The 15,128-nt window shown below is 38.5% G+C and overlaps 1 protein-coding gene and 1 pseudogene across 1 annotated transcript in view; both read right to left on the reverse strand.

The window, feature by feature from the left end:
* Nucleotides 1–15,128, reverse strand: part of UIMC1 (ubiquitin interaction motif containing 1) — a 109,737-nt gene that overhangs the window by 45,818 nt on the left and 48,791 nt on the right. Inside the window, exons 7-8 of the mRNA XM_070374125.1 lie at nt 12,973–13,049; nt 4,768–4,868 (exon numbers count right to left, since the gene is read on the reverse strand). Of these exons, the coding sequence (XP_070230226.1) occupies nt 4,768–4,868; nt 12,973–13,049 (178 nt within the window). The remainder of the gene's footprint in view (nt 1–4,767; nt 4,869–12,972; nt 13,050–15,128) is intronic.
* LOC138988533 (serine beta-lactamase-like protein LACTB, mitochondrial pseudogene) lies at nt 923–4,721 on the reverse strand (annotated as a pseudogene).

Genomic DNA, 15,128 nt, shown 5'->3' on the forward strand with positions numbered 1-15,128 from the left:
TGTACACAGGTTTTCAACTGCACGAAAAGTCAGCACCCCTAACCCCCTTGTTGTTTAAGGGTCAACAGTATCTGAGTCTGAATAAAGCCTACAGTTAACAGACTTCTGAGTACAAATATCTGAGACCCCCACTCAAGCAAGATATTCCAAAAATATTATTTCCAAAACAACCTTACCACTGCAGGAAATCAAATCAAGAGGGACTACAGTTCTGGCAAGGGTATTCTAAATACCTCAAATACTGTCAAGCAATTCTCTGTCATTTGTAAGCTAATATCACTGAGCAGCCACAATGTATTACAAAGCAGTTCCACATGCATACTTCTACTTGTGCCAAATCCCTGCTATGTTTCATATTCTTTATCTAATTTCATCATCAGAGCAACCCAATAAAATAGGCTATTTCTGTCTACATTTTATAAATGAAAAACTGAAATTCAGAAAAGCATTCCTCTCCATTAGGGCATTCCTCTAATGCCCTCCCCTAATGCCCCAGGCATTTTCTAACATTACATTTGTCAGACATTATAATTATCTGTTTGTGTGTCCCTTTGAGGGCAGGAGTTGTTTTTTTTTATTTACCTATATCTCACGACTCCAAAACAGTGACTGGCACACAGTACACAAACTATAATATCTGCCAAATAAATGAACAAAGCAATTAATTTGACCAAGGTGATAGGGTTGGAATTCAAAGTCATGTCTTCTAGTTCCAATACTCAAGCTCCTTGCACAATAAACAAGAAATTTTGGGGTAAATGACCCTATACACAGATTCCAAGGGCAAGAGTCCACACCCTTTGTAATACTATCATTGTACACACAAAATGCCCAGATTCTATCTTTCTAGTGACTTGTAGCTAGTGATTGTGCAATAACTTAAAAACTACAGCATCTCCAACTTTTTTTTTTTTTGAAAGTACACTTTTATCAGAATATTTTATTTCAAGAGTTAACACTTTTTTCAAAAAGTAAAAATATAGTTACTTCCCTGAGTATAAAGAACTCATCCTCCAATAAAAGACAATTACAAAAGTAAGCAATTAGAGGTACATAATTCTCTGCATTCAGTTATACTCTATTACAAATTTATTCTTTAAAATTGCATGTATTTTGGGACTTCAATGTTTCAAAACAAAACAAAAACCAACAAACAAAAACAAAACCATAACAGCTTGTTTTGCACCTGTGATGTTAAGGTACGTCTGATCTGTCTTTATCAAATTCCAGAGCAATCTTTAAAGCAGTGCTGTTGAGGCCAACAGACTGCATGTTACATATGATAGAAACAACTATTCCTCTTGGGGGGACCTTGTTATTTAGCGCTTCTGCGTCCAGTTCTTCAGGAAGGACCAGCAGGACACTACTGGCACCCACTGCGCCTCCAGTGTGTGAGGCATAATGCCGCTGCTTCCTGCAAGAACCGTATGTCTGCTTCTTTTCCACCACGCCCCAGGCCATTGCATATTTACCCTCTTTATCCCAAGACATCTCTGTGTTAGGGACTGGTGTCCAAATCATCAGCATTGTTTCCGGTTTAAGATATCCAGGTAAAAGATGTTCATTTGCGTTCTTAAACAGCCCGACTTGGTAACCATACAGCATCGCATTCCCAAATTTCAGAAGGTCACCCACTGTAGACAGAAATCCACCACCAGCCCATTTATACGAGTTATCCACGTAAGGTGTGTTGACAAGGCGTTTCTTTTTATTGTAAACATAAAATCTTGCTCTATTGTAAATCACTGGCTCATTTTCCTCCTGCACAGTTGTCAGCATATCCAAGTCATGGAATATTTTCTGCATATAGTCCAAATATTTATATCCTGAAGCTCTTTCTACTATGGCTGCCAGTAGGGTATAGCCAAAAGTTGAATACAAAAACTGACCACCAGGTTTGAAGAACAAAGGGTCATTTTTAAATAATCTTAGAGATTCAATTGAATTTTCAAATTTTTCTTTCAAATATAATTCACCTTGTTCAAAATCATTCTTTTTCTTGCAAGGTTTTGAATTTCGGCCTTTGGTTTCATTATCTTGCTCTACCTTAGCTTTAGCAAAGTCATTCTTTTCGTTACTTTTGCCTCCTTTTTCTTTTAACTCTTTTTCTTGGTCAGATTCCATCATCCCTTTCATCATCTTTAAGGCTTTATAAGCTTTCTCTTCTTTCACCTTTTTCATGTCCTTTTCATAACGACGAATTCCTCTTAAATGGGAAATCAATAATCTTGTTGTGACAGACACCTTTTCACCTTCATATTCTTTTTCTGGGAATTCAGGAACATAATGTTGTACTGGAATATCAAGATACAGTTTCCCTGCTTCCCACAGTTTGGCAATAGCAACCATGGTGAGGCTTTTGCTGATACTGGCAATTCTCATAACTGTCTCTGGCTTGCATGGTACACGGTTCTCAACGTCAGCATAACCTAAACCTTCTGACCAGACTTCTTTTCCATCTACAGAGACTCCAACTAGGATGTCCGGTGCGCCCACCTCATCCTTGATCCTGTGCAGGAGGTCGCGGCTGCTGTCGATGGCTCTGGCGAAGTGCCTGGCTTGCGGCGGCGCCGGGGTCTGCGGAGACCACGGGTTGAGGGGCTGTTCCTGTGCCTGCAGCGGCTCGGCCTGAGGCAGCGCCTCAGGGTCGGGGGCTGCGGCAGGTGGCGCGGGGGATGCGCCCCTCAGCCCGCCGGCCAGCTTAACCCCAAGTGCCAGCCCCAGCCCCAGTCCGAGGCCCCCGACCCACCCGGGGCCGAGTGGCGGCAGCCCGGCGCGCTGATGAGCCGCACGCCACCCACAGCCCCAGGCGCAGCCCCCGGTGGTCGCGGCTCTGGCCATCACGGCTGACAGAAGCCGGTACATGGTGTCTCTGGTGAGCCGGCGGCTTCAGAGATCCCACAGGCCGGGCTGGCGGCTGAGGCTCTCCAACTTCTTTTAATGTTAACTTCTAAGACTATTTAGAGCATCCACAGATATTAGCAAACAGCAACACCAAAAAGAGGGCATTAGATGTGAAAAAGACCATACAATTCCATCCACTTGATGTGTAGTGCTGCAGACATACTTAACTTTTAAATAGGGTTCTTGGTCTTCGCCCAAAGACTTGTTTCCTCCACAGTCATGGATGCTTAAGAAATCAGCCTTGATTAGCTAAAGGCTTGCAGAGCTTCTTCTGCATGTTAAGATAACTATGTTAACAACACTCTGTTCCCCCATCCCTATTGAGAAGGTTATAGTTTCTCCCTAGGAAAAGAACCTGAGGCCATTTTGACACTATGTAGCAGGATCCAACTTCAGCAGCTCTTAGGCAGGGAGCTCCTCACCAAAAGGTGTTAGGAAACTAACACTACAGGCATGAGGGAATCTCGGTCTATCAGTTGTGACAGATCAGGTTCCAGGGAACCAAAAGTGTGCACAAGTCATGAAAGCAGGATTTCCAGTCAGTTACCTGCAGTACAGAAACTAGGAAGGGGATCTATTAATAACTTCTAAGGCAAAAATTGTTTTCCAAAAAATGTAGAGTATAAAAAGGAATAAGAGAATGAAGCTCAGAATAAGAGAATTGCTCACAATAAAACATATGCACATGTGTAACCAAAAAATTTATTTTCATGAAAAACTAGTTTAAGTCTCAGGCTATTTTTCACAACAGATTTTAAAGGTCTGAATTTTTTAAAAGAGTTATTGATATTTAAAATTGTTTTGTCAGACTCAACATGAAAAAATATGCACTGAATCTTAATCAGGCGTATGAACTTGTATCAATAGCCTTATGGTTAATGTCAGATATGTGAACTTAAGAAAGGTACTAGTATAAATACAAATTGACTTATTTTATCATGCTGCTATCCAGATTTTGCATTTCTGATCACATCTCAAAATTAGGGCTGAAAGTTCAGTCAGTTCGGTCGCTCAGTTGTGTCCGACTCTTTGCAACCCCATGAATTGCAGCACGCCAGGCCTCCCTGGCTGAAAGTTAGGTCATAATATAAAGGTGGCAACTTTTTCCAAGACTGTTCATCTCTGTTACTTACATAATGGAAAATGCTCCAGGTCTTTGAAGACAAATCTATGTTCAAATTCTGGTACTATCATTATTAGCAGTTTGAATTTGAGCAAATTACTATGAAATGGAGTATTTCCTGTCACATCAATAAACAAGAATGTCATAGCCATCAGGGATTCTGGCCCTCCAAATGTGAATTTATGAGCCCAGGAAGAACAATGCCTGCTATCAGGAGCTCATCCCACGGTGAGCACTGGCCCCAGACAGCTAAGATGCATATGAAAGGAATGATTTCAGTAAGCCCAGACTCTTGCATCTTCCCACACTAAGAAAAGCATTATTAAATTCCTTAACTTGAGACATTTGGTTTTCCTTAATTAACAATAATCTTTTGATGTTTAGATTACCTGCTCCTTGTTAAGAGCTTCTATATAACCTGACTCCTCCCCTCTAAAAATTCCCACCAAATAAAACATAACTCTCAGCTTCTAGGTTGTGACTATTTTTTAGGTCAACATTACTCAAACATCCTAAATCTCCATTTTCCCATCTGTACTAGACATAATAAAGCATATTAAAATACTGAAGAAATGGAACTACTGTTATATTTAGAAATAGTGCTGAACTCACTTTTAAGAATCTAAGATAAAAACCTAACCCACTGTCACTTAAATCTCTTCATCCAAGGTCAACACTGCATCAGAGAGAGGACGACCAGTAGAAAGAAAACACTGAGAAAAATTAAAAGTAATATTCACCTCCTTATCTGCCATTATTCTTACTTCATCCAGGGTCTCTCTGCCATCTGGAAAGCCTTCTTTTTCAAGGTCAAAAGTTTCAGGAGAACTTAGCTGTGTCTCTGCAATTTAAAAAATCAAAACTTCATTAATTTTCATTTTGTATTTTCATAGTTAAAAGAAAACACTTATTTCCTTAAGCTTAGAGTATGATAATACTGCAGTGGCAATATAAATCAAGCTTGTTTCTTCTTAAAACTTTACTGAGGGCTTCCCTGGTGGCTCAGTGGTAAAGAATCCAGATGCTAAAGCAGTAGACATGGGTTGGATCCCTGGTCTGGGAAGATTCCACACACCACGGAACAACTAAGTCCAGATGCCACAATTATAGAGCCTGTGCTCTAGACCCCGGGAGCTGCAACTACTGAGCCCACATGCCACAGCTGCTGAAGCCCTGCACTCTATAGATCCTGTGCTCCACAACAAGAGCAGCCAGAGCAATGAGAAACCCACACAACTAGAGAGTAGCCCCCACTCACCACAATACAGAAAAAGCCCACACAGCAACGAAAACTCAGCACAGTCAAAACTAAATAAATTAAAAAAAATTTTTAACAGTGGTCTCCATTTTTAAAAAAAGAACTTTACTGAGGCATAATTTATATACAACAGAATTCACCAATTTTCAGTATATAGTAAGTTTTGACAAATGCATACAATGTATACATGGTATCTTTATATCACATAACCACAATCAAGATATAAAATATTTCAAGCACCCTCAAAAGTTCTTATGTACCCCTTTGCAGTCAATCCCCCTCCCACTTGGCTCCTTGCAATGATCAATCTATTTTATGTTCCTACAGTTTTGCCTTTTCTAGAAAGTCATATAAATGAAATAACACGGTGTGTCATGTTCTGTGTCTGATTTCTTTCTTTTAGCATGTGTTTGAGAAGCATTCATGTTGTTACATATATCAGTAGTTCATTCCTTTTTACTGCCTAATAGTATTCCACTGTATGGCTATAACACAATTTGTTTATTCATTCATCTGTTAATCCATTTGTCTTCTTTTCCAGCACAGTTCTGGCTTTAAAGTATATTTACACATTTAAAAAAAAAAAATGCCAATGCTAATTATGAGGCTAAAGGGATGATTAGAGAAGATATAAAAACTGGGAGCAGAAATACAAATACACTCTCAAAGATATGCCTTTCTTTAATTATTCTTTAAGCAGCATCTATTAATTCAACATTAATGCAATACATATTTATGAAAGAAGTTCCAGGCACTGTATAGGCTACTAGCAATAAGAAGTATTGGGTTGGCCAAAAGGTTTCTCTTTACTTGGTTGTCTTTAACTTCATTTGAAACAATTTTATTAGATTGTATTGTGACAGCTGTTATATCAGCATGCATTTTTTAAAAAACCTATCAAAACTGGTGGATTTTGTGTAGCCATTTTAGTACTGTAGATGGAAAGAAAAGAACAACATTATCGGCATATCATGCTTTATCACTTCAAGAAAGGTAAAAATGCACCTGAAACAAAAAAAGATTTGTGCAGTATATGGTGAAGGTGCTGTGACTGATCGAATGTGTCAAAAGCGGTTTGCAAAATTTTGTGCAGAAGATTTCTCGCTGGACAATGCTCCACAGTCAGGTCAACCAGTTAAAGTTGACAGCAATCAAATCAAGACATTAACTGAGAATAATCAACATTAACCACACAGGAGAAAGCCGATATACTCAAAATATCCAAATCAAGTGTTGAAAAAAATTTGCACCAGTTTGGTTATGTTAATAGCTTTGATGTTTGGGTGCCACATAAATTAAGCAGAAAAAGCATTCTTGACCATACTTCCATATGCAATTCTCTACTTAAATGCAACAAAAACATTCTGTTTTTTAAAGCAAGTTGTGACAGGCAGTGAAAAGTGCATACTGTACAATGATGTGGAATGGAAGAGATCATAGGGCAAGTGAGAAGAACCATCACCAACCACACCAAAGGCTGATCATCCAATGAAGGTGATGCTGTATATATAATGGGATTGGAAGGGAGCCGTCTTTTATAAGGTCCTTCTGGAAAGCTAAATGATTAATTCCAACAAGTACTACTCCCAATTAGACCAACTGAAAGCAGCACTCAATGAAAAGGATCCAGAATTAGTCAAAAGAAAATACATAATCTTCCATCAAGATAATGCATGATGCATGTTTCTTTGATGACCAGGCAAAACCTGCTATATCCTGGCTAGGAAGTTCATTCTGCTGTATTTGCCAAAAGCTGTATCTTCAGATATACGTTTATTTTGGTCTCTACAAAATTCTCTTAATGGAAAAAATTTCTTTTCTCTGGAAGACTGTAAAAGGCACCTGGAGCAGTTCTTTGTTAAAAAATAAAATAATAAGTTTTGGGAAAATGGAATTATGAAGTTGCCTGGAAAATGGCAGAAGGTAGTGGAACGAAACAATGAATACACTGTTCTATAAAGTTCTTGGTGAAAATAAAAAATGTGTCTTTTATTTTTACTTTTAAAACTGAAGGAACTTTTTGGCCAAGCCAGTAAGATGGGGACCCCTCACGCTCTGGTTCAAGGATCTGCAACTAGTTCATGGGTCAAGTAGAGCCAGTTGCCTGTTTTTGAAAATAAAGTTTTAATGGGACACAGCCACATTCATTCTTCTTTATACTGTTTGAATGCTTTCAAGTTAAAATAGCAGAGTAATTTCAAGTACTTTGTATGGCCCACAAAGCCTAAAATATTTATTATCTAGTCTTTTTATATTCGGTTGGTGCAAAAGTAATTTTGGTTTTGTACTGTTGAAATTTGCTGTTTGTTATTAGAATACATTCTTAAATAAATGCAGCTATGTTATACATCATGGTATTGGAGAAGACTCTTGAGAGTCCCTTGGACTGCAAGGAGATCCAACCAGTCCATTCTGAAGGAAATCAGTCCTGTTCATTGGAAGGACTGATGCTGAAGCTGAAACTCCAACACTTTGGCCACCTCATGCGAAGAGTTGACTCATCGGAAAAGACCCTGATGCTGGGAGAGACTGGGGGCAGGAGGAGAAGGGGACGACAGAGGATGAGATGGCTGGATGGCATCACTGACTCGATGGACATTAGTTTGGTAAACTCCGGGAGTTGGTGATGGACAGGGAGGCCTGGCGTGCTGCAATTCATGGGGTCACAAAGACTTGGACACAACTGAGCGACTGAACTGAATGTGCATTTCTCATTTTATGTTTTTTTGCTAATGACTTATTACTTGCTGTTTATTTTGTATTTATTTTAGACTAGGGAAATGATGTTAGACAAAAAGCAAATTTGAGCAATTTTCTTATTCAAGTTCAAAATGGGTAGTAAAGCAGCAGAGACAACTTGCAACATCAGCAACACATTTGGCCCAGGAACTGCTAATGAACATAGAGTGCAGTGGCTGTTCAAGAAGATTTGCAAAGACAAGAGCCTTGAAGACAAGCATAGTGGCCAGCCAACAGAAGGTGACCATGACCAACTGAGAGCAATCACTGAAGCCCATCCTCTTTCAACTCCACGAGAAGTTGCCAAAGAAAATGTCGACCGTTCTATGATCAATTGGCATTTGAAGCAAATTGGAAAGGTGAAAAAGCTCAGAAAGTGGGTGCCTCTTGAGCTGACCACAAGTCAAAACAATCGTCATTTTGAAGTGTCATCTTCTCTTATTCTATGTAACAAAAATGAACCATTTTTTAGATCAGCTTGTGACATGTGACCAAAAGTGGATTTTATATGACAACTGGAGACAACCAGCTCAGAGGCTGGACCGAGAAGATCCCAAGCATTTCCCTAAGTCAAACCTGCACCAATAAAGGTCATGGTCACTCGTGGTCTGCTGCCTGTCTGATTCACTACAACTTTCTGAATCCCAGCCAAACCATTACATCTGAGAAGTATGCTCAGCATATCAATGAGATGCACCAAAAACAGCAATGCCCACAGCCAGCATTGGTCAAAAGAAAGGGCTTTTTTTCTGTACAACACCCAATTGCACATCGCACAACCAATGCTTCAAAAGTTGAACAAATTGGGGTACAAAGTTTTCCCTCATCTATATTCACCTGATTTTTTTTTTTTCGCCAATGACTACAACTTCTTCAACCATCTCGATACCTTTTTACAGGGAAAGTGCTTTCACAACCAGCAGGAGGCAGAAAACGCTAAGAGTTCATCGAATCCCAAAACACAGATTTTTATGCTACAGGAATAAACAAACTTATTTCTAGTTGGCAAAATGTGTTGATTGTAACAGTTCCTATTTTGATTAATAAAGATGTGTTTGAGCCTAGTGATAATGATTTAAAATTCACAGTCTGAAACCACAATTACATTTGTACCAACTTAATAGAAAAAGTTTGTCAACCTCTGGTCTAGACATCTATCACTTGATATAAGAACAGAAACAATATTTCAAAAGATGACAGTAAGTCCAGAAAGGAAACTTATCAGAGGAACACAATCCAATAAGTTTTCTGTTATCTACACTATACACACTATACATCTAACTGGTATTTCTGTGCTTCACAAATACAGTAAGTGGCCAATGCTGGGCTAATAGTATACTTAAAAGGCACTGAGGTAGTTTCTCAATCATCAAAGAATGATTATATACATTTCTAGTGTTAATCATATTTTAATACATCATAACTTTTTGGAAACTGGTTACACACACAGATTTCACCACCTTGTTGGAAAAAGACTTATAGTATATAAACTTCAAAATCTTCTCTATCAAGCTTTCCTGAGAGATATTTTCAAAAATGACATTTAATCTGTTAGAAAATAAAAGAGCTGCTCACTGCTTGCACTACTGTAACAATAAAAGTCCTTCATTAAGCTTTCTCTAAATGGTTGAAACATTTAACTATGTATTCAATGACAGTGACAAATTAAGAGGACATTAGCTTCATAGAAATAAATAATGTTAGCATCATGCACAATGTGGGCATGATGTTCTAATCCTGCTTCTTCACTAACATGACGTTATAATTTGAGTATCAGACCCCAGGAACTGTAAGCAATATGAGACAAAACAAAATAGGTAAGATGGACTACTATACTCAATCTGTATTTCACTCATTTAGGACAAATTTTTATACATAGCTTCTAAATTATATATCTTATTTTTATTGAAGTATAGTTGATTTGTGCGACCCCATAGACGGCAGCCCACCAGGCTCCCATCCCTGGGATTCGCCAGGCAACAATACTGGAGTGGGTGCCATTTTCTTCTCCAGTGCATGAAAGTGAAAAGTGAAAGTGAAGTCGCTCAGTTGTGTCTGACTCTTTGCGACCCCATAGACTGCAGCCCACCAGGCTCCTCTGTCCATGGGATTTCCCAGGCAAGAGTACTGGAGTGGGGTGCCATTGCCTTCTCCTATACATAATATACATGTCTTTTTACATTCTTTTCCATTATGGTTTATCACAGGAAATGAAATATAGTTCTATGTGCTATACAGAAGAACCTTATTGTTTATCCATTCTGTATATAACAGTTTGCATTTGTTAACCCAAGACTCCTACTCTTCCTTCTCCCACTCCCTCTTGGCAACCAAAAGTTTGTTCTCTAGGTCTGTGAGTCTGTTTCTATTTCATAGGTAGGTTTATTTGTGTCATATTTTAGATCCACATATAAGTGATACCATACAGTATTTATCTTTCTTTCTAACTCAGACATCACTTACTATGATAATCTCTACTTTCATCTATGTTGCTGCAAATGGCATTATGTCATTCTTTTTTTTTGTGGCTGAGTAATATTCCATTGTGTGTATGTGTGTGCATGTATGTATACACATATACACCACATCTTCTTTCTCTATTCATCTGCTGATAGACATTTAGGGTGCTTCCATGTCTTGGCTATTGCAAACAGTGCTGCTATGAACAGTGCTGTGTTTTTTTTTAATTATATCAATAATTTTGTCTGAATATATGCCCAGGAATGGGACTGCTGAATCATATGGTAATTATTAGTTTTTTGAGGAAACTCCATACTGTTTTCCATTATGGTTGTACTAACTTACATTCCCACCAACAGTGTAGGAGGGTTCCCTTTTCTCTGAACCCTCTCCGGCATTTTGTTATTTGTAGACTTTTTAATGATGGCCATTCTGACCAGTGTGAGGTCAATGGTACCTCACTGCAGTTTTGATTTGCATTTCTCTAATAATTAGCAATGTTGAGTATGTTTTCATGTGCCTGTTGGCCATCTGTATTTCATCTTTGGAAAAATGTCTATTTAGGTCTCCTGCCCATTTTTTGATTAGGGTGTTTGTTTTTTGTTGTTGAGGTATATGAACTGTTTGTCTATTTTGGAAATTAAATCCTTGTCAGTTGTATCGTTTGCAAATATTTTCTCCCACTCAATTGGTTATCTTTTGCTTTGTTTATGGTTTTCTTTACTATGTAAGAGCTTGTAAGTTTTATTAGGTCCCATTTGTTTATTTTTGTTTTTATTTCTATTGCCTTGGAGGGCTGACCTAAGAAAGCATTAATATATTTTATATCAGAGAATACTTTGCCTATGATTTCTTCTAGGAGTTTTATGGTGTCTTACGTTTTAAGTCTTTAAGTCACTAAATTATAGAGACTCAGGAGTCTAGCTCCATGGAGAAGTAGTTATACTTTCTTAGCAAAAAGAACAATAATGTTAGGGAAACCTTTTACCTAACTCATTTAGAAGTGGCTTATATCAACAAACAGTTGGAGTTAATTAGCAGGTTAATGACAGCAAATCATGATCACAAAAGTTATATAACCACAGTGATGAAGGGCTTGCTTTTTCCTCATTAACTTTCCTCTCATTAGGGATTTCAATATTATTGTATTTGCAGGTTCCTCTTGCAAGATCCCAGGGTGATGTCACATGCCATCATCCTTAACTTACTGCGTCCCTCTGGATGACATAGGTCAACAGGCCTACATGGAGAGGGAGTAATGCTATTTTTTCACAAAAATGACACCATATTCCTGAGAGCTTCTGCCAAAATCATGGCACTTGGTAGTGCCATCATTAGACAATAATCCACATAAACTTCAAATAATAAAGAAACCACTTTCAACAAAAATGACCACAGTTAAACTTTAAAAATAAGTAAAGAAAGACTTTTACAATATGCTGCCGAATGTTTAAACTTTGGCAGGACTTTCCTAGACTAATGTGTAAATTAAGTATGAGTCTCTGTGGGAAAAAACTTGAAAGGAACCAAAAAGAAAACTACGAGTCTCTCTGACACTAACAGGTTATATGCAACCTCAGGAAAAACTAAATATGACTTAAGGTAACATTTGTCCAATTCTCGCTGTCCAAAGAGTTTAAACGTTAAGAGGAAGTTACTCACGTGAATGAGGCTACTGATAATGTATATATTAGCCCTCATTTTTAAGAAAAGCCAAATATACTATATATATATATATATATATTTAAGCTAAAACAAATTCCTTAGAAAGTAGTGATTCATATCACAAAATAATTCTTCACATAATACAATGATTCAACTGAAGAGTTTACTTAGATAATGGATATCTTAGTTCATTTTAAACTATTTTGTATATCAAAACCTTTTCATATGCAACTTTCAATTAACATCTTCTCAAACCTTAAACAAAGTACATGTGTATTTTCATCATTATTACTAACAAAAGCAAAGTATACTTAACCAGGTTAAGTATCTATTTGGAGATTAAAAATAAGTCAATGACAGAACTGTGCACAAAATTCAATTTCTGAACTCCCTATGCAATGGACTCCATGAATGGCAATGTAAAACTAACCAGTAAAAGCCTCAGTGAGAAAAACTGCTTAATGACATGCAAATTTGAGGACAACCCACTTTGAGAAGCCATAAACCAAACCAAAGTCCTCTTGGCTCTGAATGTAGAGTTAAACGCTCCGAAGGCTTTGCTGCCATCTCTGATGACACCAGTAAGTAAACAAGCAGACAAAAGAGCCATGTTAATTTCAAACTATCTCTAAGAAGAGAAAATGTGAGATGCAGAGCCAATGTCCATCAAAATAAGTGTATGTATATATATATGTGTTGTATGAACACATACACACATCAATCACACATAAACCTCCTAAGAGTGGGTTGGAAAAGTCAGAAAAATTAATAGACACAAAAAGGTAGGGACCAGAAACTAGTAAAAACACAGTGGGGTACTTACCAGGACACACAGTGATTTCCTCCACAGAACTCTTTGGCATAAAGGCTGAACTTCTCTTACTGGTCAAAGCAGCAATGCTGAAAAAAGAATCAAACCCCAAGTGAATTCCCAGTAAAATAAATCAGAACACAGGACCAAAAGCAATGGTTAGTCTTTCACAAAGCCACAGGTAATCTGATACCTGCTGTCCAATACCACAAAAGCACAACAGGGAAGCAAGGAATCAGCAGTGAAAACGCCACATCCAAAATAGGGAAAATAAATATGCTTACAACTTTGGTTTCAGTGAAATCACTGAATGAAAAGAATCCCCTTTTGGAGTCTTCACAAAGGAAGGTTGAAGGGTAAGGACTCTCCATGGAACCACAGAAGACCAAAAAAAAAGTCTACTCCAATATAAGGATGTCAAAAGTGTTTTACAGTCTCCATCTCAGCGTTCTGAAAGCTAGAGTTTTGTAAACTCATAAGAGAAGATATGAAGATTCTTCTGACACAATAGCTTTTCCCTCACCTTGCAGTTAAATTTCCTATTTATCTCAAGATGTGGCTCTACATGCAACAAAAACAAGATACAATTCCAAACTGCCTACAGCAAAAATCTGTCCAACCAAGTTGAGTATCTCTTCTGAGGAAAACATAATTATGAAAGTCTACCCTCTTCCAATATTTTGGTTTAGCCTGACTGCTCATGGAGTGCAATCTCTTCCTGACATAGGAGCACATGGCTAAGAGATCTGAGCATCTGAGCTAGCCCCCTTATGCTTCACAGAGCTTTACAATTAGTTTAATCAAGTATGCAAGAGAATGCTTAAAAAAACAAATCCTCACAACAACCAAGAACCACAGAGAAGAGAGAATAACCACCACTGATTCATGATAAATAACTAAATCCTGATAAGAAACCACAAGTGATTACTCCCTCTAAATAAAACATCTCAGAGCATTTGTTATAAACCTAAGCCAGATACAGTTTATTCTGTATGTAATATTAGAGCTCTATTCAAAGGGTCCATCACAAAACAATTTGCTGACATTTATTAAATGGGCTAATCAATTTGAAGTCAAACCACATTGCCTGTAATTCCAACTCTCTCCTGGTGACAAAGCGTATAATCATTTATTAAAACCTACATCTGCTCTGCAGAAGGCTCACCACAACAAAGCAGAGAGGCCTGCAGGAAGCAGAAGGCCTACTCCGGTTAAAACCACTTCCAAAACTGTCTTAACAGCAGGAGAATCAAACCAAAGTCACATTCTTTAGCTCAGAAAGAAACACCCAGTACTATCAACTTAACCAAAAGCCTAAGAACATCAACTTAAGTAATAGCAAATGACAGCTGGGCCTCAACTATTGTTTGGGAGATGACAGTCAGTTAACACAAAATTAAATTCTTGAATAATCCCTAAAGGTCAACTAATGATAAAAGAGAAAAGTAACTGGATGTCTGACCTAATTAATGCAGTTTATAACCAATCAACCTTTCAGTTCAGTTCAGTTCAGTTGCTTAGTCGTGTCTGACTCTTTTGCAACCCCATGAACCGCAGCACACCAGGCCTCCCTGTCCATCACCAACTCCCGGAGTCCACCCATGCGCATTGCGTCGGTGATGCCATCCAGCCATCTCATCCTCTGTCGTCCCCTTCTCCTCCTGCCCACAATCTTTCCCAGCATCAGAGTCTTTTCAAATGAGTCAGCTCTCCGCATCAGGTGGCGGAAACTCCAAGTATTGGAGTTTCAGCTTCAACATCAGTCCCTCCAATGAACACCCAGGACTGATCTCCTTTAGGATGGACTGGTTGGATCTCCTTGCAGTCCAAGGGACTCTCAAGAGTCTTCTCCAACACCACAGTTCAAAAGCATCAATTCTTCAGAGCTCAGCTTTCTTTATAGTCCAACTCTCACATCCATACATGACCACTGGAAAAACCATAGCCTTGACTACTGCTTTTGCTAAGTCACTTCAGTTGTGTCCAACTCTGTGCGACCCCACAGACGGCAGCCCAACAGGCTCCTCTGTCCCTGGGATTCTCCAGGCAAGAATACTGGAGTGGGTTGCCATTTCCTTCTCCAATGCAGGAAAGTGAAAAGTGAAAGTGAAGTCGCTCAGTCATGCCCGACTTAGCGACCCCATGGAATGCAGCCTACCAGGCTCCTC

The sequence above is a fragment of the Bos mutus genome, chromosome 7 (genome assembly GCF_027580195.1).
Source record: "Bos mutus isolate GX-2022 chromosome 7, NWIPB_WYAK_1.1, whole genome shotgun sequence".
Classification (NCBI taxonomy): domain Eukaryota; kingdom Metazoa; phylum Chordata; class Mammalia; order Artiodactyla; family Bovidae; genus Bos; species Bos mutus.